Consider the following 25448-nt stretch of genomic DNA (forward strand, 5'->3'; position numbering starts at 1 on the left):
AAAACAACTCTGAGGTATCACCTCACACCTAGCAGATTGGCTAACATGACAGCAAAGGAAAGTGATGAATGCTGGAGGGGATGTGGCAAAGTGGGGACATTAATTCATTGCTGGTGGAGTTGTGAACTGATCCAACCATTCTGGAGGGCAATTTGGAACTATGCCCAAAGGGAGATAAAAGAATGTCTGCCCTTTGATCCAGCCATAGCACTGCTGGGTTTGTACCCCAAAGAGATAATAAGGAAAAAGACTTGTACAAGAATATTCATAGCTGCACTCTTTGTGGTGGCCAAAAATTGGAAAATGAGGGGATGCCCTTCAATTGGGGAATGGCTGAACAAATTGTGGTATATGTTGGTGATGGAATACTATTGTGCTCCAAGGAATAATAAAGTAGAGGAATTCCATGGAGACTGGAACAACCTCCAGGAAGTGATGCAGAGCGAAAGGAGCAGAACCAGGAAAACTTTGTACACAGAGACTGATACACTGTGGTATAATTGAACATAATGGACTTCTCCACTAGGGACAATGCAATGTCTCTGAACAATCTGCAGGGATCTAAAAAACACTATCCACAAGCAGAGGATAAACTGTGGGAGTAAAAACACTGAGGAAAAGCAACTGCTTGACTACAGGGGTGGAGGGGATATGATTGAGGAGAGACGCTAAATGAAAACTCTAGTGTAAATACTAACAACATGGAAATGGGTTTGAACCAAGAACACATGTGATAACCAGTGGAATTGTGCACTGGCTATGGGAGAAGTGCTGGGAGGGGGGCGGGAGGAGGAAAAGTTAGTGATCATTGTTTCCAATGAATAATGTTTGTAAATAACCAAATAAAATAATGTTTAAAAAGTCAAAAAAAAAAAAAGATCCCTTCTCTCTATAAGAAAGTAGGTGTTTGCTGTGCTATTTTCATCAAGAAAAATCCCTTGGGTGACTGACCAAATATGCTCCCATTTGGTGTTAATTTGGTGAAGCACCTATGAGGAAAATAATTATGTATATATCATTAATTCATGACATTCACTCTTCAGTTTATCAGGTGTTATAAGACTCAATCAATAGGAAATCAGCAAACAGGCAACTCAGAAAGGTCTCTTATTGAAAGCCAGTTCTTGATATAACCATCCCCATAAGTTTTGAGAATGGAGAACAACTCAATTGTGTCCCCAATGGTTTGTGCCCATTTCTGCTACTCTCAGCAATAGGGTAACTGCTATTTTGGAGCTATGTCAGCAGCATCTTCAGTTCTAAATGCTGCCCAAATATGAACTGAGCTGACAGTTATAGTGACAAGGTCAGAGAAGCATTAGATAGTGGATCACCTTTCTAATCAATATGGGATGGGTGTTAACAGGGCTTGTATCATGAAAGCAAGCAGATGTGACCCAAAAAATACAAACAGAGCTTGAGCCCAGGGCCATGATGGGGCCAACTTTGCAAAAACTGAATTGTTCAAACTGCTAAATCCATTCCAAATAAAAGAGGAAGAGACTAGACTTGCCTTCATGATTTGCTCAAGGTCACACAGCTAGTATGTGTCAGAGGAGAAGCATTGAATCAGAGATTTTTCCTTAATCATTATCATAGAGATTTACCATGTGCTTAAAGGTTCAAAAAGCCCTTTAAATCTTATTTTGTCATTACAACTCTGTAGAAGAGGTACTGTGAGCATTATTACCTATTTTATAAAGGAAGAAATTGAAAAGTTAAAAGAGTTGCCTAGGTTCAAATAACTTTTGAGTAATGGAGAAGGATTAAGATTCAGGTCTCTGATTGCCAGTTCTCTATGCTACCCAATATGCCATATGTCCTCATTTTCTAGGTAATATCAGTAGACAGTTAAGTATATCAAGGTCTTTGTTGTTTACCCACAAATCTTTGTCAGCCAATGTTTGTTGAGTTTTGGCAAAGTATAAGGCACTGAATGGGGCAATTGATATTTTGTTTTAAAAATATTTCTAGAAAAGAACTCTTCACATCTATAAGAATGTTTAAAGCCTTAAATTGTATGAAATAGAAACATGAAAACACGCATGAAATAAAATGATGCATCAAAATAAAAGGAACTCCTTACTGGTTGTAAAATCCTTCATAAAATATCAAATCTTTAGCATTGTCAGGGATCTCAGAAGAAATCCAGTCCAACTCCTAAGTGAACAAGAAATGTCTCTGCATAATTTATCTGTTCAAATAAGTAGTCATCTGGTCTTAGTTTGATGGCATCCAATGTTAGATAACTAATCACACCCTTTATTCTTTGGAGGAAATGAACAATCAGTGTCCAATAGGAGTTTGGAAGTTGGGCTTTGTTGACATACCTGAGAAATTATGAAACAGACATAATTTTACAGGCACAAAGATTCTGTTGCCACACTTAAAATCTACCCAATTCTTCTTTTAATTGATGTGCTTAATTGAGAATTTGGATTTGTTTTTCTCTTACTTTGCTTTCAAAGCAAAAGATTCATTATCATTATGGTAGACTCCATTCAAGATATGTGATTTCACAAAAATCATCATAAATAACATTTCTAGAGCATCAATAAGGTACATGGAATTGTTTGAGGAGCATTTGATGGGTGCTGACTGTTTGCCACATACTGTGTCAAAAAGATACGGATCAAATTTGAATGAAAATAATTAACTGTACTAAAAGAGAACAAGATATGTGATTTAATCCTTAAGTTACCTTTGTGATTTGTTGTCAAGTCATTTTGGTTACATCCAACTCTTTGTGACCTCATTTTGGGACTTTCTTGGCAAAGATGCTAGAGTGGTTTGCCATTTCCTTCTCCAACTCATTTTAGAGATGAGGAACTTAAGCAAATAGGATTAAGTGACTAACCCTAAGGTCACATAGCTATTAAGTGTCTGAGGCAGCTATATTTGAACTCTTCCTGATTCTAAACTTAGTGTTCTACCTTTGTGAAGCAATATCTCTTTTGTGGGATTAATATAATAATCAATCAATAAGTATATATTAAGCATATACTTTGTTCCAGGCACTGTTTTATGCACTGGGAATAAACAACAGATGAAACAACCTGTACCCACAATAAGTTTGAATTCCAATGGAATGGTTTATCAGTTCCCTAAAGATTCCCAGAAATACTTGCAGATACCTTGATAGTCTCTGAGTCACATTTCTGAAGCTACTGTAATTGCCATCACTTCCTTTTTTCCATCTCTGTTTACTTTGATACTCCTGCCCTCTCTGAAATGGAGATCAGTCAGAATTTCCACAGAATACAATACAATCTGCAAATCACCAGTACCACAAAGGTGAGGGAGTTAAAATTTAAAGGTGGAATACTTTTACCATATAGGAACTAATTAGATCCACAAGGAGATAGTTCTACTAAAATGTCCCATAATTGGGGCAGAAATGCATCAGTAAAAGGTATTATTAAGAACTTGATCCAGTACTTTGCATCATCTTGCTTAGCTAAGGCATTTATTTGTTTCTTGTTTTCACAGGGCAAAATGGAACCACTGGCAGCCTAATAGTTGCCTTAGCTTAGTTCTCCAGGATAAGAAACTGGTGCTGAATTTGTAGTCTTAAGTCTGGATTGAAAAGATATAGGAGAAATGTGACTGGTATAGAGTTGGAAGACAAATGAGGGCAGCACAGAATATGAAGAGAAACAAGGAATATATTAAGAGGAAAATTCATTGCAGTATGTCAGTTGGAAGCTAACTCTTATTCTGCCTAAAGTACCAAGGTTACCAACAGGAAAGAGAAGTTTACATAGTCCTTCAGACTGTCTAGTCTATCATTATCCTTTTATAGTAATGTCATGTTGTAGAAATATGACAGAAGAGGAAAGGACAAGAATCTTGTTTCTGCAGTTCCAATCCCATCCCTCAACGCCATCCACATACACCCATACTACTTGAGATTACATATCTTAGGCTTTCTCCAGTTATGTTCAGGAAACGTTGTATTTGGGAAGATAAATTTTTAAATAATACTAGGTCTGAGTCCTTGTGAAAGATCACTTCATTTAGGGTCTAACCACAGGGGATTCTATATATTTAGGAAGAAAATTACTTGTCCACAAATGAGATTTAGAGAAAAGAATCTTTCCTTTTCTTATATATTTTCATTATTTTCACACTAAATGAATAAAAGAATGTCTTCTGCTTTCATCAAAAAAATGTTGAGTCAAATACTGAATGGCACAGAACAGGGATAGGGCTTGGGCCTGTGCTTTTATTAATAAGTATAGTTAAGTCTTAGGGGAGAAAATTCATTTTACCAATACAATTCAGCACCTAATCTGCATGGTATAATCTTTTAGAAACAACCTTTGAGAGAATCAGTGAGTTGCCCATTCCATAGCCAGTAACTATCAAAGGTGGGGCTTGAACCCAGATCTTCAAATTCCACTTTTGTTCATCATAGCATGCTACATATCTTGGAATGGTCTTCAATTCTTCAAGGATTCATCATTTCACCAGGGTACATAGTCCTTTCTTCATTGATTGGGACCTTTCATGACTTGGTATTTGTTGCCAAAGAAATTCACCATTTGGGGTCAACTTCCCAACAATGAAACTCTCTGAACTTAGCTAGATTGGACATAGGACAGAAGGCTGTAACAGTGCAGTTACACTTCCTGTGCAGTAACACCAGGAAGTTTTTAGGGCTTGGAAGAGTCTGACAAAACTGGCATGGGATTGTTCCATGAAGCCAGTCAACTCTACTCTATGCAAAAGGGTGAGAGTAGGTGTTGTGCAATTATGTCAACTACATTAAACTCATAATATTGATAATTGTGTCTCTAGTCTGGTTGCCAATCTCAGAAGAAAAACAAGAAACATAGTGATGACTTCCAGTGTTTTTTTTAGAGAGTCAAGACATAAGTCTTAAGGAAATACATATTTCTATGCTAAGAATGTGAAGCCTACTTCTCTCTTCCACTAAATTGAAGATAAATTACAACATTAGGAAATTAGAGAATATGTTATTGCTCATTTTCATCATCTGTGGGAAGAGGAAGTTCCTTTTTCTTTGTTTTCCTTTTCTCTTTAAAACAAAACAAAACAACAATTTTCATGGCTATCACATTCTAGGGATACACACCCAATAGGTACTCTCCCTTGTTACAGATAACTAGAGCTGGGCAATGTAAACCATTATACTATCTTAACTGAAAATATTTGACTTATTCTATTTCCAATCCACCACTCTTCTTCCAGGGTAGGAAACAAACAGATTTTACTGAAGGCATGATCAGTTGCCGCAATAATCTGAGTTCTGAGTTATTTCCCTTAACATGACACGAATGAATGAGTAAATTATGAATACATGAAAGAATATGCATTTATTATCTATCAGTTATGTATAGAATATTATAATAAGTGCTGGGATCATAAATAGCATCTCATTTCCATACTTACTATAACTGAAATATTACTAACCCACAAAGTTTTGGCCTAATGAAAAGTAGGGCAGTGACTGCCCTAAAGGAGCTCACATTAAAATAAAGAGAGCTGACACACATAGGAAATTTCAGTTTCGAGCTAGAAAGGCCCAGTGGTCCCTAAAGAACAAAGGCAAGAAGTTAGTATTGTAGTCTCTTGAATGCCATCTCCAATGTCAAAACCATGTCTATTTTTTTTTAATGAACCATTGTAAATATCAAGGATTTTATTTGTTTTTTTCTAGTTTTTTTTTTTAATTTGCGTGCCCAATTCATTGGCCTCTTCCCTTTCTAATGTGTTGATATATGCACTCAGGGATATAAAATTTCCCCTGAGTACTGATTTGGCTGCATCCCATAGATTTTGATAAATTGTTTCCTTATCATCATTCTCTTCAATGAAATCAGTAATTGTTTCTTTGATTTGTTGTTTGACCAACCAGTTTTGAAGAATTAGATTATTTAGTTTCCAATTAGTTTTAAATCTGCATTTCCACAATCCCTTATTGATTATGATTTCTATTGCATTATGGTCGGAAAAAATGCATTTATTATTTATGCTTTCCTACATTTGCTTGCAATGTTTTTTATGGCCTAGTAAATGGTCAATCTATGTATATGTGGCATGTGCAGCTAAAAAGAATGTATGTTCCTTTTTATCCCTGTTTATTTTTCTCCAAATATCTATCAGCTCTAATTTTTCTAACATTTCATCCACTTCCCTTACTTCTTTCTTATTTATTTTTTGGTTCAATTTCTTTAGTTCTGATAGAGGAAAGTTAAGGTCTCCCACTAGTATGGTTTTACTATCCATGTGCCCCTTAAGCTCCTTTAGTTTCTCTTTTAGAAATCTGACTTTTGTACTGTTTGGTGCATATATGTTAAGAATTGATATTTTTTTCATTATGTATACTGCCTTTCATCAAGATATAATTACCTTCATTATCTATTTTAATGAGATCTTTTTTTTTTGCTTTAGATTTGTGTGAGATCATTATTGCTACTCCAGCCTTCTTTGTCTGAGTTACAACCAAGTATATTCTGCTCTACCCTTTTAACTTTACCCTGTGTGTATCTCCCTGCCTCAAGTGTGTTTCCTGTAGACAATGCATGGTTGAATTCTGGTTTTTAATCCATTCTGCTATCCACTTCATTTGTATTGGTGAGTTCATCCTATTCATATTCACAGTTATGATTACTGTCTGTGTTTCCTTCCATTTTGACTTTCTCCTTATGTTCTGCCTATCTCTTATCCTTCTTACCCACCACTCTAACTTTTTGCTTTTAGTTGGTTTACCCCCTTTACCCTATCTAATGTTACTTCCCTTTCCAGCACCTCCCCTCTTATTGCTTCCCCTCTTGCTATAGTGCCTTTTAAACAACCCCCACCCTCTCCCTCCCTTGTATTGCTTCCCTCCCCACCAGCCTTTTTATTAACCTTCTATTTCTATATAGGGCAGGATACAATTCTCTGCCCCCAATTGATCTGATTGTTCTTCCCTCTTTGTGTCAATTTCAATGTGCATAAGAATTATATATTCACTATCTCCAACCTCTTTCACCCTTCCATTGTATTGGCCTCTACCTTCTCCCCCCATGTGCTTCTTTATGAATTTTAAATTTACCCCATTTTGTCTCTTCCCATTTCTCTTAGTATTATCTTCTTCTTTACCCCCAGTTTTATATATATATATATATATATATATATATTTCCTACCTTTCATCCTATACAGTTGGTCACTGTTCCCTCTAAGTGTACTTCTTCTGACTACCCTGATAATAATTTTTGAGAATTACCAATATCATCATTTCTTATGGGTATATAAATCATTCGAACTCATTGGATCCCTTAAAAAAAGTTGTTGATCCCCCCCCTTTCTTAATTACTTTTTCATGATTCTTTTGAGTTCTGTGTTTGGGGATCAAATTTTCTGTTTAAATCTGTTTTTTTTTTCTTTATGAATGCATGGAAGTCTTCCATTTTAATAAAAGTCTATATTTTCCCCTGAAAGAATATAGTCAGTTTTGCTGGGTAGTTGATTCTTGGTTATAGACTAAGTTCCCTTGCTTTCTGGAATATCATATCCTATGCCTTCTGGTTCTTCAGTGTAGATATAGCCAGGTCCTCTGTTATCCTAACTGTGGTTCCATGATATCTGAATGGCTTCTTCTTTGCAGGTTGTAGTATCTTTTCCTTGGTCTGGTATTCTTGAATTTGGCCATAACATTCCTGGGTGTTGTCACCTGGGAATTAAATGAAGGAGGTGATCTGTGGATTTTTTCAATCTCCACTTTTCCCTTTTGTTCGAGAATGTTGGGGCAGTTTTCTTGGATAATTTCCTGTAGAATGATGTCCAGGCTTTTTTCTTTTGTCATGATCTTCCAGTAGTCCAATAATTCTTAACTTGTCTGTCCTTGATCTATTTTCCACGTCTATAGTTTTATCAATGAAGTGTTTCATATTTTCCTCAATTTTTTAAATTCTTTTGATTTTGTTTTATTGACTCTTACTGCCTTGTGAAGTCATTTGCTTCAACTTGTTGGATTCTAGTTTGTAAAGACAGAATTTCATCCCTGGCTTTTTGGTTGTCTTCCTTCTGGTCTGATTATCTGTGTGGATCATTGTTCACCATCCTTGCCTTGTTTTCATCCTGGTCAATTTTGGCTTTCAATATACTATTTTCTTGTGTTAGTTCATGTGCCTCTGTTTCCAGATAACTTATTTTGCTTTTTAAGTTCTTTTCCCAATTGTCTTCAGCCTAATTGTTTTTTGAATTGTGTTTTGAGTTCTTACAAAGCCTGTGTCCAATTTGCTGGAATTTCTGTGTTTTTGCTTGGTTTTTCTTGATCCTCCTCAGTTCCATTTGTTTTTTGTTCATTATTTGGATAGCATCTATCAATTGTAATTTCTTTTTTTTTTCTTTTCCTGCTGTGTACTTACATTTTTCCCTTCTTCCCCCTCTGTAACTGGTTGTAATATTGCTCCTCTGTTTATTTGCTGGATCTGTAGGTTTGGGCTATTCTGTCCAGTGTCATGGATTCTAGTGATAAGAAATCTGCTGTCTGGATCTTCATTATACATAGTCATTGTGTAAATTGTTCTCTTGACTTCTCTCACCATCAGGTAGTCAAAGTTTTCTTATGTTTCTCTGAATTCTTCACATTCATCATTTAAAAATAATATTCAAATATTCATACATCACAATTTGTTCAGCTATTCTTTTGCATGAAATGCACTGGCCTGTCACCTCTCCCTCTTAGAAACCCTCATTTCCTTCAAGGTTCAGCTCATCTCCTAAATAAAACCCTTTCCTAATAATCCCTAGAGCTAGTGTTCTCTTCCCCACAATAAAATTATATGTTCTTTTTGCACACATTAATTATTTATTTCTATAATATTTCTGCTAATGTAACAAAACACCGAGAAAAGGAATGGTTTCTTTTGTAAAAGTTCCTGATCTCAGTGCTTGGTACGGTTCCTGGTCTATAATAGACGTTTAATAAATATATTTTGATTGACTAAAAAGAGTTACTTCATCATTTATTTTTTGAAGAGAGCACATTTGAGAACATCATGGAAACTCCCAGCTCTTCTATATTCCAGCCTTATGAGAAGGAGGAGCTATGATCCCTGGAATCTGAGTCATAAAATGAAATGTATATGAACTGTGTTGATTAGGACAACAGACTGTGACAGCTCCCTATTGTAAGACCAAGAACCTCAGTATGATTGTGAAGCTATGTGGCTGTTTCATGAGGCTTTTTTATATTTAACAAGATGGCAGGGACTTTTAAAATCATATAAGGAAAAAAAAGAAAATCCTCAAGATGCCAGATTGATTTTGGAGGCAGAATAATGAAGTACTCACAGGAGGTCAGATTTAAGCCCTGAAATCTTGTAGTCCCTTTCAGTAATTAATAATTCAACTGAACATTTTGAAATATGGGCAAAGAGCAAAAATAAAATGGAAACCCATTTGGCTTCCTAGCTTATTTCTGCATTTAGGTGTGATGTGAATTAATAAAAAAATATGTTCCTGGACCACCCATGAGTCTTCCAGCAAATAGTAGTTCTTTTATATACCTTGTGACCTATTTATTCTATAGGGCAGCTTTAACACAGTATATTATAGAGACCTGGGCTCAAAGAGCAAATCCAGAAAGTGGGTGGGGTTGAAGTGAGAGTTGCCACTGGCATCTGGTACTTCTTTGAACTGTGGCCTCAATCCACTTATCCCCTTGACAGGAGAAGGCTTCCACTTGGCAGGATTTCATGCTGTGGATCCCCTTTAAAACTCAAAAATAAAGTACACCCAGTTCTCCCTGGCATAAAGAAGTCAGAAGTGGAACAGGGGATTGTGGGAGATACCACAAGGGAGGAGCCCCTTATTTTACTGCTTTCAGTGTAATTTAAATACTATTATAATTATGGACATGAAATAGCAAATCTATAGAGGCCCTTGTTAATTAGCTGGAAGCCAAAGCAATCACTTTGAAAGATTCCCCCCCAAAAGAACAAATATGCCACTAGAGCATGCAGTAATTAGAGGATTTTTGGGTTTGTTTTCAATATCTTCAAGTATTTAAAGTTAAGTACAAGTACCAGAACAAGAGAGATAAATAGGTGCCATTTAGAAAACAGAAAAGGACCTCGCCTATAAAAAGGTGGTTTAGGTGTTTTTATTGGGGTTCCCCTTCCCTCATTTTGCCTACTCTAATACAGAAGTCCTTGATTACCCACAAGGACAATGTTAATTCCTTATTTCTCTGTTAAATTATGGGGACTGTTTATTTTTAAGCTCTTTTCATCCCTGAAATTTCACCAGGAGAGAGAGTTATAGCAGCACTGTAACTTAAACTCTTGGAGTTCCCTGGGACCTTGAGAGGGAATGAGGCTTTCCAGAGTCACACAGGTAGATCAGAACTTGAACCCAGGTATCTCCGACTCCAAGACTGACCAGAGTTGTTATGCTGCGCTTTACCTGTGGTCCAGAGGGTTCAATGCCACACATTTACTATAACAGTGAAATAATTTATTTTTGCTTTTTTCCCTTAATTGCCCAGAATAATCTCCAGGACCATGAGTGTTAAGTCAGGGCCTCAATAGATTTGCATTTACAGAGATGTGTGAGGGATCTAAGGTGGGCATCATTTTTTTTCTTTTGTCCTCAAAGGCACTGTACCACAGGTTGAAAAGAAAGGTGTTCCCCTGCAGGGGAATGTGCTCCTCAGGCATGCCCTGCCAGTGCCTCAGACTCTAGGGCGATTGATGGCTTAGCTGGCTTTGCTCATCAGTGACACCAAGAAGTTACATATGCCAAGTGTTTTGCAAAGTGCCATTCATTGCAGTGATCAGAAGTAGTGTGAGGCAGAAAGGCAAAGCAGGGAGAGGCCAAGTCTTGGGGTCTCTCTCTGAACAGGGTGCCACTTCTGCCTTGGAGGGAATTTCCAAGCCTATTTTCAATATATTGATCATAGGTGCAATCCTCTGCCCTACCCCACCCCCTTTATACCTAGAACAGTCTTAGGGAATGTGTAAATCATTCTTCTTGCTGAGAATGCACAAATTTGAAGTGGGAAAAGAGAATGGGAGAGAATGACTTGGCTACTTTTAAGAATGAAAGGAAGGCAGGAAAGGAGGCCCAAGAGAAATGAGTAATTCTACACATAGCGAGGTCATCTGGGCTCATGGTCAGTTCCTCTGTCCCACAGTGCTCTGGGGTTAGGGTAGAACCTAAAAAGGAAATGTTAATTGCATGCACTTCTCTTTTATGTTCTTTGTATCATCTTCCCAAATCTCCCCAGTTACCCAGTCTTGCATTTTATTAAAATGTTAAAAGGAATCATTCTAAGTCTGCTTTATCTCAGCAAGAACATGGGTCTTTCTCGGACTTGTTTGTTTCTTTTTCTGCCCAGAGACTTCTTGCCTCAGTTTACTTTCCACCTCTAATCAGTTTCTTTCTGGGTAAAAGGAGTACCCACCTGAATGCTGCAAGATACTCCGCATCTCCCATGGGGGGGTCCAGCCCACCTGTCCAGGCAATATTCACATTATATCCCTCTCCAGGGCCACTTCCAACCTGGGAAAAGGAAGAATTCCATACTGGGTCACAGAGAGAGCACAAGGAAGAAAAACCAGAGAGAAGCAAAGAAGCGCAGGCAAGCTTTTGAAACAAACATCAAACAACACATCAAATTGGCAGGGTCGGCTTGACAAGTTGTGTTCTGGGTTATACACTTGTTCCTGGTTGGGCCATGGTCTCCCGGGAGAACTCAGTAATCTCATGTAATTTAGAGCCCCGGCAAAGGACTAGAAAATTAGGGGTAATCATGCCATGCAATTATGGGCAAGATACAAATAAAAAGGGGACTCTGAAGAAAATAAACCTAACCTCATTTGGGGCTCCACTGCCGGGGAAGAAGTTGCCTTCATCATAGCGATGGAGGGAAATGTACAGGATGCTGGGGTCAGCGTAAAAAGCCTGCTGGGTACCGTTCCCATGGTGAACATCCTAGAGGGAGCAAACAGATGACAAATGCAGTCTTGTCCTGCTCAGTGTGGAGATGGTATCCGATGCCTGCCTCCCCCTGGAGCCCCCAGCCCATGCTCCCTCTCTTTCTCTTTCTTCCTTCCCTGGCTGCATCTCTCTTTTTCTTTCTGCTTCCACTGCCACCCCCTCGACTTCCTGGACTTTGGGGCAAATTACTCTTTAATGCACTCATTTTTTAAACTGGCTTCTAAAAATCAGGAAACCACAGCAAGCATGCCCTAGAGACTCCAGATGAGCAGTCATTGAGAAATCCCAGTCCTTTTGTACAATTAGATATTTATACACCGGCCCTTTGTAGTCCTTGCCCCAGTGATGGAATCTAGCATCCTGTTTTATGGGGGGAGTTTATGACTTATTAACTGCCAACAGTTCATAACCCCTCTGGCTTAATTAACCAGCCTCATTGGCCTCCAAAGAAAGACGAATGTTTAAGCTGCAAGCTCACATTCTGCAGAAGGAGCGATGGATTGGAGAGCATTTTCCACAATTCTTGACAGAACACTGAGCCTAAGTGTATTCACTGATTTGCCAAGTTCCACCGCCGAGGTCAAAGGCTCTGCAACCAGCTGAGTAAATTGGCCTTCTTGAAGTGTTCAGTTCAGTGAGCAGTCCCTCAGCAGTTAGATTCACTTCAAAAGAGATGCCAGATGCAGAAAGGACTTCATACTTCATGTTCGTAAAATTGTGACGGCAAGGGTTGAAGACCCCGAAGTATGAGCTCATTAGCTATTAAGTCAGTTGGCCCAAAGCAGGCAGAGAGCGTGGGGGATTCACACACACACACACATCAGGGAGAAAGCTCAAGCAATGTGCATGGATCCAACATTAGAGGATTGCCTTAAAAGTCCTGACCTATCTCCTTGCCTCTGCCTCCCACCAGAAAAAAAAATAAATAAAAGAAGAAGAAAAAGTGGTGGGTTTTGTTTTTAATCCTCTTCCATTAGTCAAATAATCAAAGAGAACCATTTGGATACTTTGGGCATCTGTGGATGATTCGAAGTTTTCAAAAGCCTCCCCCTCACTTTTGTTTTATTTTAGAGCACAAAATTCCATGCATGTGGGAATTTATGAATGAAAAAGGAGGGATCCGGGGTGCAGAGGTGAAGGAAAATCAACACCATTTTGGTAAACTTCTGAACTGGAGCACTGGAAGTGCTTGAAAAATAATAGTGAGTAGCCTGAGTCTTCCCTTTAAGCACCTAAAAAATAAAGGCCAGTTTGGGGTGGAAGTGGAGCGGTAAGGGAACTAAGGTAATGTACCTCTCTGGGCAATGGATGTGCAGCTGCTTCAGTCACCTGGTGGGGGTTCTCACTCTAGTAAAACAAAGAACTAGGGAGAAGTTGAAGAAAATGGCATGTTTGCTTTAAAGATTCAAATATATATCATGTTATGGTTATAGTCTACCTTGGAGCAAAAGGAATCTCCAGGAGAACATGAATGAATGGGTAGCGATAAATCAGAATAAGTAGGATCAATCAATAAGATTTATTAAGTAGCTATGAATGCTAGGCTCTATACTAAACATTGGAGCTACAAAGATAGAAATGAAACATTCCCTGTCCTCAAGGAGCTTCCAGTCTATTCACCAAAACATGAAGCTAAAACTCATCAGTTCGGTGCACATAATATCTCATTTGAGTTTCGGGACAGCCCTTATCAATAGTCAAGGAAGATATACCTATGGCTGTTTATAAATGAGGAAACTGATGCTCCAACTGGCCTAATGTAAGATTTTGGCTCCAATGTCTCTAGTTGCCAAGAATAGTTTTGTCTATCAAAGTGCAAGTGGAAGCAGATAGTTGGTATTTCTTAAAGCTCTTTTGGTCACATTATCTCAGTTGTTCCTTCAAGCAACCCCACCAGTAAAGCATGATCCATAGAACCTTTAGTCACCATTCATCAGTTTCTTCCAAAGTCATACAATGGTTCAGCACCATTTGTTGGAAAGAGCATTAGATCCATATGGGAAGGAAAAATGGAGCTCAGGCATTCAGTCTCTGCATCTCTTTGGGTAACCTCCTTTACTTCCCTAGATCTCAGTTGGTCTTCTGTTAAATGGGAAATTTGGAGTAGATGCCCTTTAGGATACTCTATGGTCTCTCATGTCTTTAATTCCATCATCCTCTGTTCCTATGATCATAGTTAGTGGTAGAGTCAGTCTCAAACCACTCCCTTAATGACTCAGTAGGTCCTTTCCTCTTTTATATACCATCCCCCTTGGTCTTCCTTCATTCACCCCCGAGAGAGACCAGACCTGAGTGCCCATGGCACAGAATTCTAAGGTATCTCTCTGTGGGCTTTGTATCAGGCCCTGCAAAACTTGTTTGGGGATTTTATTTAATAGGAAGAGAGTGTTTAAAAAATGCTTGGTGGGCAACTCCTGAGCCCAGAGCACACTCACTTCTTTAAAACCTCTGAGACAGAACGCAGGATTCCACTGAAATGTGTGTGCTCTCTGGCACAAGAACTGAGAGGGAAGAAGAGAGGAGACTTCAAAACTAGAGACCTTAATGGAAAGGACCCGCAGGCCTGAGCAGAAACAATGTGCTTGAGGATTGGTTGTTTGCTTGGTTTTATGGAGGATTTTTTCTGAAAATCTTGGGAAAGGACAAGTCACCAAACCAAGACTGTCTTTGAATAATCCTAACAAGAGTATGGTGACTCAGAAGTGCATGGAAAGTTTTGTTTTAGCTTGAAATGTTTGCATTTTATTAATTAAATATGAACCTGGATTTTTTTTTAATTTAAGCCATTCTTTCTTTTTTTGTTGTTGTTTATTTATTTAGTCAATTTTAACCTGGACTTTTTTAAAGAGGGGGTACAAAGAAAAATGTATTAAAAAATAGAAAAAGAGCTCTATTTGGAATGTGACCTGGATTCCAGGCTCTGTTCTGTTAAAAAAAAAAAAAAAACTACTTGTGGGACCCCATGTATGTCATTGCTCCTCTTTGGAACTCCTTCTTTTCAAAGGTAAAATGAGAGAATCAAACTGGGGAGGGATGTTGTGGTACAGCAGGAAAGGTGCTGGCTTTGGTTTCAGAGGACCTGGGTTCAAAACCCATTGCTAGTGATGTGACCTCAGGCAAATCAGTTGTGTCTTCAGGTTCATAATTTGTAAAAATTAGAGAGTTGGACTAGCTGACTTATAAGATCCTTTTCCAGGTCTAGATCTATGCTTATATGATCCTTGATATCCCTTCCAAACTAATATGTATGCTCTAATTTCCCCATGGAGACATTTGTTCTCATGTTCTTTGAGTGAATGACCTGTTTGATGTGAAAAAACGTCATGAATTTTTCCAGATATTGATGTCATTTAAGTTAATATTTTTTATTAGACCAATTCATTGTGTTATTGCAGCTCTAACTCATCTTTGTCACTAGTAGGCAAACTCCTTGAGTACAGGAAGAACTTTTATCATTGTCTTTGCAACCTCATTACCCAGCATAATCCTTGGCAAAGCCTGCATTTCATGGGCAGTACTATCTATGGGCTTAGGAAAAACTCTCTTCACTTCTGAACTGATGCAGAAAGATTCAAATAAATCCAGCAAATGAGAGTTTGATTCTGTTCAGACTTTCCCAGAGTATGTAAGAAATGGGAAGAAATTCCAAAAGACTGATCCTATGAGTAAAAGCACATCAAATAATATGCAGTGTGACATTGTACATGGCATGGACATCATAGAGGGGAGAATCATGGCTCCTCAAGGGATCAAAAGAGTCACGAAGTCCAACTCCCTCATAAGAAAGTAATAAAGGGGACAGAGATGGTAGAACACTGGAAATGGAGTCAGGAAGCCTGTCCTTAGTTTAAATCTAGACATCAGAACAGTGATTCTGGGCAAGTCATTCTACCTGTCTGCCTTAGTTTCCTCACATGTAAAATGGGATAATATTAGCACCTATCTCCTGAAATTGCTGTTAGGATCAAATGGGATAATATTTGTCAAGCATTTATTCTTCTTCAATGGAAAGCATTGAAAGTTCTACATCTCTGCTACTTATTATCATTATTAATAACTTCCCCTCCAACCATTCATTTTATAATGAATAAAAAGTGGTTTAGCTCAACAAATATAATCAACTTATTAAAAAAAGGTTGATGCTACATTCAATATTCTTAACCCATATTCTGCCACCAGGTGCCTCCTCACATTTCCTCCATGGATTGAAGACTGTTTATTTTAATTTTTCAGCATTTAGTTTCTTTTTTTTAATTCCAAGAGATTTTCTTCTCTCAATTACATGGAATAGTAATTTCCAACTTACATTTTCCAGAATTATAAGATCTAAACCATCTTCCTCCTTCCTTCTCTTCCCCCCACTAGGACAGCATTCAATTTCACTTGTTCTGCTATTGTTTCTCCAAACACATAGTTATGGTTATAATGCATTTTTTTCTGGTTTTGCTTATTTCACTTTGAACCAGTTTGTACTTTCCTATTAATCTTTGTAGTAATCATTATTGTAATTTTTATAGCACAGAAATATTATATTATATTACTATGACCTATCAAGTCATTCCCCAATTGATGGCTTGTTTCCAACTCTTTTCTACTACAAAAAGTTCTGTTATGAATATTCAGCATATATGTACTCTCTTTTTTGTCTTTGACCTCATTGAGGTATGTGGTTATCAGTGAAATCATTGGGTCAAAGCACTCTACCTCTTAAAGTCACTTTTGTCAGCACTATATCTGCATTCTTTTCTTCTATTGAGCTTGCAATTCATTAATTTCCCAGTTATTTTTTTTTTCAGATAAATGGCTAGTCCAAAAAATAAAAAATTTAAAAAATTGATTCTGTTTAGGTAATCCCAGAGTTTGTATGGAATGGGAAGAAATTCCAAAGGACTTTTTCCTATTGTTCACAGGCCATCAAAATAATATACAAGGTATTCTTATCTAGAACATGGGCATCATAAAGAAGATGCCATAGAAATTGTTTTTCTATCATTATTTTTCCATATTTGACTGGTTTTCTTTTCCATATTTTGTAGTAGCAAAGAACTGGAAAGAAGTTTAACAGGCTAAAGGTAAAGGAATGTAATGGCATGTTCCTATACTGTAAGGAATGATGGCAATGATAAGCTCAGAGAAGAATGGGAAAATTTATATGAACTGATACAAAGTGAAGCCATGCTTCAATGCTACTATACTTATAAAGTTGATTTTTTAAGTCAGTGCAAGACTTTGCTTTTATTTCCATCTTCTCAACTACTCAGATTCAGTCAAAAAGTCTACCCATTCAGATATTTTTTGAATCTGGACCATTATCATTATCAGTCCTATTGCTCTCATCATCATTATCATCAACAGCATCACTAGCATTTATACAGCATGTGCAATGTGCAAGAAATTCTGATAAGGGCTTTATAAATACTACATCATTTGATCCTCACAAAAAACCCTGGATAGTAGGTGACATTATGATCACAATTTTACAGTTGAGGAAACTGAGGGAAATCAAGGTTAAGTTAAATCACACAGCCAGTAAGTGTCTAACATAAGATTTGAACTCAGATCTTTATGATTCCATGTCCAAAATTCTACCTACCATACCACTCTTCATTCATGTTCCATCCCAAATCTGCATCATCTGGATATCTGACAACCATACAATCTATGCTTTCCTTTAAGAGAATGGTTAGAATACTAGACAATAACATATTAGACAATAAAAATATTAGACTATAACTCATCCCCAGAATATGCCCCAACTGAAGAACCTCTTGATGATACTCTTTGAGTCTGGTCATACAACATGTTCCAAATCCAACTAAATGTAACATTGTCTAAAGTAGATCTCTCCATTTCAAATGCAAAAATAATGTGATGTGTTGGGCTTCATGAAAGAATTTATGAAAACTTTGGCAAACCACAATTCCAATATCCCCCTGCTCCACCAGAGGAACAATTCTGTGCAAGAAGGGAAATGGTTGGCATGATTTGTTCTAGACAAAAACATGCTAACTTCCTGATCATGTTAGTGATCATGACTCCTTTTCCTGGATATCTCCAAACCATCCATTCAGTAAAACATTTTAGAAGTTTGACTGAAATTAAAAACAAATTTGTTAACTCATAATTCATAGATGTTACTGTCTTTCTATTCTTGAAAATAAAATCATTTTCTCTTCTGCAGTTCCATGGTCCCTCTCCCACTCATCCTCAATGGTTCATTGAAGTTGTTGAGAATGACTTAAAAACATCTCTTACTTTTCCATGTAACCTGGGCTAGTATACTTATTTATTTCCAAAAAAACTCTGTCTCACTAGGTATAAACATCCACAAGAACTGTTAAGAAATGTTTCCTTTTTGAAAGGAGTAGTTTACCAAAATATCTGATCTATATGTGTTTCTGCTATTCTCTCTACCTTGATAATCCCTCAGTGTTTGCCTAGTGAGAGGTGATTTCAGTTACTTTGCCACTGACTCTTCTCACTATAATATCATCATTTGTCACCATGAATAATTTTATAGTTCACACTAACATCCTCTTAGCACTGAATGGTGATCGAGCCGTGTAGCCTTCCCAATATTACAGGTAGGCAGGATTTTGAAAGGGAGTTGCTCATGAGTCCTTTCTGAATTGGTCCTGGGAACTCAGTAATGTATGTTCAAGTTGGGCCTGGCTGGTTGGCTATCATCCCAGGATTATCAGGAATGCAACAGAGTTTTAGCTCCAAGTGCTGTTATGGAGAATGATCTTCCATCAATATTTGTTACTCTCTCAAAATGCATATGTGATGATCCTCTCCATCCACAATGTTCCCATGAGAGAGAGGAAGAAATGAGATAACACATATGGAAATTACAGCACAAACTAAAGCAAAGAATCACCTTGGGACTTCTAAACCACATATTAGATTTCTAATTTTGTGGTACTTGTTGATTCTCTGGTTGTATTTAATTGTTTTTAAAGGTGAAGAAATTTTATTGTGGCCAATGAATTAAAGAAACTTGTGAGTATCAAGACGTGGTTAGGGGAGAGTAGTTGGCCCAAGCCCAAGAATTTCTCTAGTTTTAGGATTCAATATTGTTAGCTGGGGCTTTATCTCCAGAACTGTCTAGTCTCATTATTTTTTGCAAGTATTTTATCTCAAGAAATATAGGTTCTGCTGAGAAAATGTCCTTCGTGCTAAGGCACAAATCAGACATGATGGATACCAGTAGACTGGAGAAGAAGGGAACACCCTTGAGTACATATAGGAATGTCAAATATTGGCATGTGAGCATGATGGTCCAGAAGGTCATGATAAAGAAGTGCTGTAGAAAGCATTGTATGATGAAACATAAATCTGCACTCTATTCTTAGACTGGGCATATGGTAGACTATGATGATTTATGACAATGGTGGACATACATATATATGTATGAATTCCTATCAATCATACACACATACATATATATGTAAATGTGAATGCATACATACATACATTGGAAAGTATGATTCATTTCAAGTCACAAAATCTGGTTTTGAATCCTGTTTCTGCTACCCATTACCACTGTGTCCTTGGACAAGTCATTGAAGTTCTGTATAAATCAGTTTTTTTCATTTGTAAAATGAGCAGGGTGGATGGGATGACATCTGGACTCCCTTCTACTTCTAAATTTAGGAAATATGAAATATGAAGATCCAGGTAAATAGTAGCCCTGAGGAGCCTATTGTGTCTTGGGAAATGATAAGGAAGAAGATAAATTTACAATATTCTGAATACAAGAAGGAGGGAGGGGACAAATCTCAGTGTTTATACAGTCTCAGTTTTAGGAATTTTCACTGTGTAATGTATCAATCTAGTCCCCCCCCCCCAACTACTAACTAATGGCATGTGGATCAATAAAGAATTTTGATGAGAAATGCTCACGGAAGTCAGGGTCTTTTCTTAACTTTTTGAGAAGATAATGAATGGCAGTTATTAAATGAGAAGACTCAGCTCATTAAAGCATGTTTAATGATAGACTATATCCAAATGCAAATGTGTAAGAGATTAGAAAGAAGATGCTACAAGCCAGGTCATTTTTTTTCCCTAGGTCTAAAGCATATAATAGAATAAGTGTTTGGAAAAATGAAAAAATATAATTTATATCTCCACATTTCATTGGCAAAAAAAGGAGAAAAAACCCCTCCAAATTGAAGAGGCTAAAATCCAACCCTGGGTTTTGGAATCGTGTGGCTGCTCATGCCATCTAATGCCAGAATGCTCAGCAATGGCGGCTCTAGCAGAGTCCCTCTTGTCTGCTCCCCATACCCTGTTGTGGCACTGGCCAAGCCACACTCTTTAATAATCACTCCATTGCCTATTTGTGTTCACCTACTGAAAACTGCTTCTCAGTTATGAAGTCAAAGATGGTGGTTGAACGCTCATTCACTCATGGGGAGTCGCTCTTTGTGCTTCTGGTCCCTGAAGCAAGTTATGTTTGGAGTTGGGGAGGAAGGAAGACAGAGTGTAGGCTTCGTTCCCCATCACTTTGTGCAAAAAGCCAAGACCTCCATGAGGAGCTTAGCTGCACTGAATTTGGAAATGATAGAACACAGACATCCCACACATCAATCAACTAGAAAGAGCTTAGAGAAGCTCTTTATATTGGATCTGAGGTGAAGGTCTCTGAGAGACCATAGGTAGCTTGTGATGTCGCACCCCCACTCCTGACTCCTTCCTACAGCTGAACCAAGCTAGTGTTATTCTTTTAGCTTCTTACCCCCATCTCTGTGCCTTTGAACCCCATGACTAGAAATGTACTCACTGCTCATTCCCTCAAAGACACAGAGAGCAAGCATGACTTTCTAGGTTCTCCTGATTGCTTTCAATGGCCTTACCCAACCCACCCCCCCAAAAAAATCTACCTTGCATTTATTTTTTTTAATTCTGTATATTCATAATTGTGTATATTTTATCTCCCCCAATAGCATGTAAGACCCTGGAGGTAGGGATGGTCCATAGTTTAGGAGGATCTGGCAGGGAAGGTGGTCATGGCACAGGTGTGGGACAATCTCATGAAGCTCTGATTATAGAAAGAGAGCAAAACTAAAATGAAGAGTTGTAGAAATAACCCACCACCCTCCAACTCCATCTAATCATCTTAGAGGGTTTTAGCAGGAAGGGACCTTTCTGATTCTCAAGGATGCTCAAGATCACTGGAACCTTCTAGGGAAAGAGTTTATAGATCATGGAAACAAATTCTGCCTCAATCACCAAAGTCTTTGGAATTTCTCTTAGAAAGGAGTAAAATCAGGACTCAAACTTTCACTAACAGTATAAAATGGAAGCAGCTCCCTCTGAGAGAATGGAGCACATACACAATCTAATATCATTCAAGGAAAAGTCTCTTTCCCTTGCTAATGTCCTTTTGATGTTTGAAAGAGTACAGCTTCTCTTGGGCTAGTTAAGGTCCCCCCCCCTTTTTTCTTCTAGCTAAGCGGTAGAATAGATCTGTTAGCCAGGAAAAGGGATGTCTCCAGGCCACGTGGCACTTTAAAAAATTCATCCCTGGCAGCTGGAAGAAACAGAGTTCCCCCAAAATAGCCCCTGCAGCTGCAGTGTTTAGGATACCACTGGAGTATCTGTGGACCAACAGTCTTAAAGAGAACCCATTTGAACAGAACTTAAGAGTATTAGACAGTCTGCAATGGATACCTCCAATCAATAGCTGCTGGGAAAATCCTGTTTCCAGAGAGGATGGAGGAGAAAATATGGGTAGTACCCAGGATTCCAATCAGAAGAACTCCCTAGTACATTCATTTTACGCAGAATATCTGATCTCTTTCTGCCTTCTCCACCTCACCTCCTCCGTCATGGTTAAATCTCTCCTTGCGTTAACTAACCAACAACTAAAATGAGGAGGGAAATCAGAAATATCCCTCTTAAAGACCAAAAACACAGTCATAAACTACCTCAAGTTTAAATGAGTAGCTGTCAAGTTCAGCCTATATTTCAAGTTTTCTGCATCTGGATATCATGCATTCCTCTATCAAAGGCGCCTCCAAGCAATGATTGATTACGTCCGTCTTAAACGTGAAAAGATCTAGAAGGTCTGCAAATCCGCTCCCTACTTCAGTCAAGAACCCCAGGATGTTCAAGTTTAAGGAACAAGAGCTGGGGATTTGAAGAGGTCTGGGCTCTACTTGTTCTCCCATCCTTTCTTCCTATTTATGCCCTGTACATGTGCATATGTCAATAAATACACAATTATTTGTACCTGGGCATAAGCATACAGATCTCAAAAGATGTCCTTCTGCTGCTGGGAGGCTGGCAGTGAGAAGGAAAGAAATTCCATCTAATTCCATGTTCTAGCACATTGTGGAAACTTAATCTTTTAATAAAAACAGCCACCATGGCAACACGGCAATTACACTGTATCTTTAAAAACGTCTACAAGTTTACTGTGTTTTTATTGAGTGGAAGGGGGAGGGAAGATGAAACTTGAATTATTTTAATGTGCCTGGGAAAGCAAATACTAACTTCCCCATCTCGGTGATTTTTTATGGGATCGCAAGGCATCTGCCAACTTTATTTTCATTAAGGTGAGCTCTGGGCTGCTGCTGAACAGAAGAAAGTCAGTAAAATATGAATGAAACAGTGATGAGAATATACTCTGCAGTGAAATTTTATAGAACAGGTGAAGTATTTCGGCATATGCAAATTATACACAAATACAATTTTAAATCTAAGAATTGAAAAGCATTTTCTATCTTTTTTCAATTAATTCATATGCTTTTGATGAATTTTGGCTCTTGAATCAAAAAAAGTTTTTCTTTACAAAAATGGTCTTTATCCATCCATAGTCCTCCATCCCTTCTTTGTTCCTTCTCATTCTTTCCTTTTTTTCCCTCTCTTCTTTCCTTCTTTCTTCTTTCCTTCCTTTCTTTTCTCATTTATCTCCATTTTCTCATTTTCCCCACATATTTCTGGATAGATTTCTTTCTTACTTTGCTTCCTTCTTTTTAACTTGCTTATGTCTTCCCTTCCTTTTCCTTCATTTTTCTTTAATTCTCTCTAACTGGTTACTTTTTCTTTCTTCCCTTCTCATTCTTTCTGTATTCTTTTTCATTCTTCCTTTGTTTCTCCCTTTTCATTCTCTTTTAAAAAATTGTTTCACTCTTCATTTTCATTTCTTTTGCTTTTTCCTCCCTCCTTAGTCAGGCTTTCTTTTGTTTTCCCACTTTTTCTCTTTCTGTTCCTTCTTTATGTTTTCTGTCTCCCTCTTTCCATTGCTTCTTTCTTCTTCCTTGGCTTTTTGTTCATTCTTTTTCTTTTATTTTGTTCTAATTCTTCCATTTTCCCAACACTCTTTTCTCTTCTCTTTTCTCTTCATTTAATTGTTTCTTGTCTTTCCTTTTCCCTTTCCTATTCTTTCTTTTTCTCTCCCTGCTTCATTTCCCTCTTCCTTCTTTTCCTCTTGATCCTATCCTTTCTTTCTTTCTTTCTCTTGTTTTTCCTTACTCTCTGTTTTTCTTCTTTCCTTTCAACTTTGTCTCCTCTTTCTGTGGCTCTCTCTCCTCTCCCCCTCCCCACGTCCATTCATTCTCTCTTTCAATTTCTTCCCTGTTTGCTTAAGTGAACCAAAGTGCTAGATGTAAGGCCATGACTTCCCAATAAGATTTAATTATGAGTGCAGATATGAACAAGATTTAGACTATTAAGCCGTGCACTTCAAAAAACCCTTTAACATATTTTGTCTTTAAATCTTTTATCACCTGCAAAAATTAATTAAGTGCAGAGCCCCGGGTTAGGGTTGGATGCCAGGGTTCATTTCCTGTCTATGCTTTGTCAGACAACCCATTACACCTCTCTCCTGAACTGTCCGGCCTGGCCAGCCTGGGCCTCATAAATCACCCTCCCACTCTCCCTCTGCCCGTGCACTGAGCGGGTGCTTTTTGGGGGAGGCCCAGCTCCAATCCCTTATTCATGCACACGCTATGGACAACATGCCAAATGTCACCCGCATTTAAACAAACCATTTGTTAAGCAAATTATAACTCCATTGTGCAAGAATGCATCCTATTGCAGTGGAGGCCCAGCCCAAGGCCGCTGACTTTTAATCATTCTGCTTTCCTGCAGGGAGACATCCCACCCTGGCATCCCAGGCCCAGAATGACAAGCAAGCGGGTTTGTTTGAATGATCCCAGTGTTACACAACAAGCCCAGGGATCCCAGGCAGGGGAAGTGGCCATTTGGTAACCACGGCAACAGCATTCTTTCCAGCCCATCGGACTCGTTAGGGCCTCTATTCTACGGGGGAAAGTAAACTGGGGTTCTGTTGGGTTATTTTAACACTGGAAGGTATCAATTCATTTAAGGACCATAAAAAGGCTGCCCCGAGCTGTGCCTTCTTCTCATTAAACCTCTGCTAATGCTGTGAAAGTGAAAGCTCTATGTTTATGGTTTCAGAATGTCCAGGCCGGATTTAATGAGTTTCCACATTGGTTTGGGAGGCCGCGCACTCTGGGATGGGTGAGAAGGCCAGGCGGCTGGATGGGCATGGCCAGGAAGGCCACTCTCTCCCCCAGCAGCGCCAGAACCCAGAGCTTTCCCAGGATACGTACCAGGTCTACAACCAATATCTTGGCCACATTGAACTGCTCCTGCAAGTATTTGGCGGTAATGGCCACCGAATTAAAAAAGCAGAACCCCCTGCAGGACAGAGAACAGAGAAATCAGAAAGCGTGTCAGCCAGGAAGAAAACATTAGAAGAACATTCGGGGCATTTCTCAAAATGCTATATGATCTCTGAAGCCATAAATCTGCTTCTGGGAGGACCTCGCTAGCCTCCGCAGGCATCTGCTAACAATTAGAGGGTTTCAGAGACGTGCACAGGGCAGGTGACTGCCAGTAACCCAGTGCTCCAGGATGGCCAGTCTTCCCTGGTACTTACATGGCTGTTGACTCTTCAGCATGATGGCCTGGGGGCCTGACAACAGCAAACCCGTTCTGTAAGAACAAGAGAGGTTTTTAATTATCAGACAGGGAAAGAAAGAAAGAAAGAAAGAAGGAAAGAAAGAAAGAAAGAAAGAAAGAAAGAAAGAAAGAAAGAAAGAAGAAAGAAAGAAAGAAAGAAAGAAAGAAAGAAAGAAAGAAAGAAAGAAAGAAAGAAAGAAAGAAAGAAAGAAAGAAAGAAAGAAAGAAATAAGAAAGAAAGAAAGAAAGAAAGAAGAAAGAGAAGAAAGAAAGAGAGAAGAGAGAGAGAGAGAGAAAGAGAGAGAGAGAGAGAGAGAGAGAAAGAGAGAGAGAGAGAGAGAGAGAGAGAAAGAGAGAAAGAGAGAAAGAGGAGAAAGAGAGAAGAGAGAAAGAGAGAAAGAGAGAAAGAGAGAAAGAGAGAAAGAGAGAAAGAGAGAAGAAGAGAAAGAAGAGAAAGAGAGAAAGAAAGAAAGAAAGAAAGAAAAGAAAGAAAGAAAAGAAAAGAAAGAAAGAAAGAAAGAAAGAAGAAAGAAAGAAGAAAGAAAAAAGAAAGAGA

General features: G+C 38.3%; 1 protein-coding gene across 9 annotated transcripts in view; it reads right to left on the bottom strand.

The window, feature by feature from the left end:
* Positions 1–25448, bottom strand: part of HDAC9 (histone deacetylase 9) — a 777497-nt gene that overhangs the window by 211527 nt on the left and 540522 nt on the right. For all 9 annotated transcript variants that reach the window (XM_056800543.1, XM_007505411.3, XM_056800542.1 and 6 more), the window contains 4 exons: positions 24870–24925; positions 24541–24628; positions 11831–11950; positions 11421–11518 (listed from right to left, as the gene is read on the bottom strand). In XM_056800543.1, the coding sequence (XP_056656521.1) occupies positions 11421–11518; positions 11831–11950; positions 24541–24628; positions 24870–24925 (362 nt within the window). The remainder of the gene's footprint in view (positions 1–11420; positions 11519–11830; positions 11951–24540; positions 24629–24869; positions 24926–25448) is intronic.

This window comes from Monodelphis domestica, chromosome 5 (genome assembly GCF_027887165.1).
Source record: "Monodelphis domestica isolate mMonDom1 chromosome 5, mMonDom1.pri, whole genome shotgun sequence".
Lineage (NCBI taxonomy): Eukaryota > Metazoa > Chordata > Mammalia > Didelphimorphia > Didelphidae > Monodelphis > Monodelphis domestica.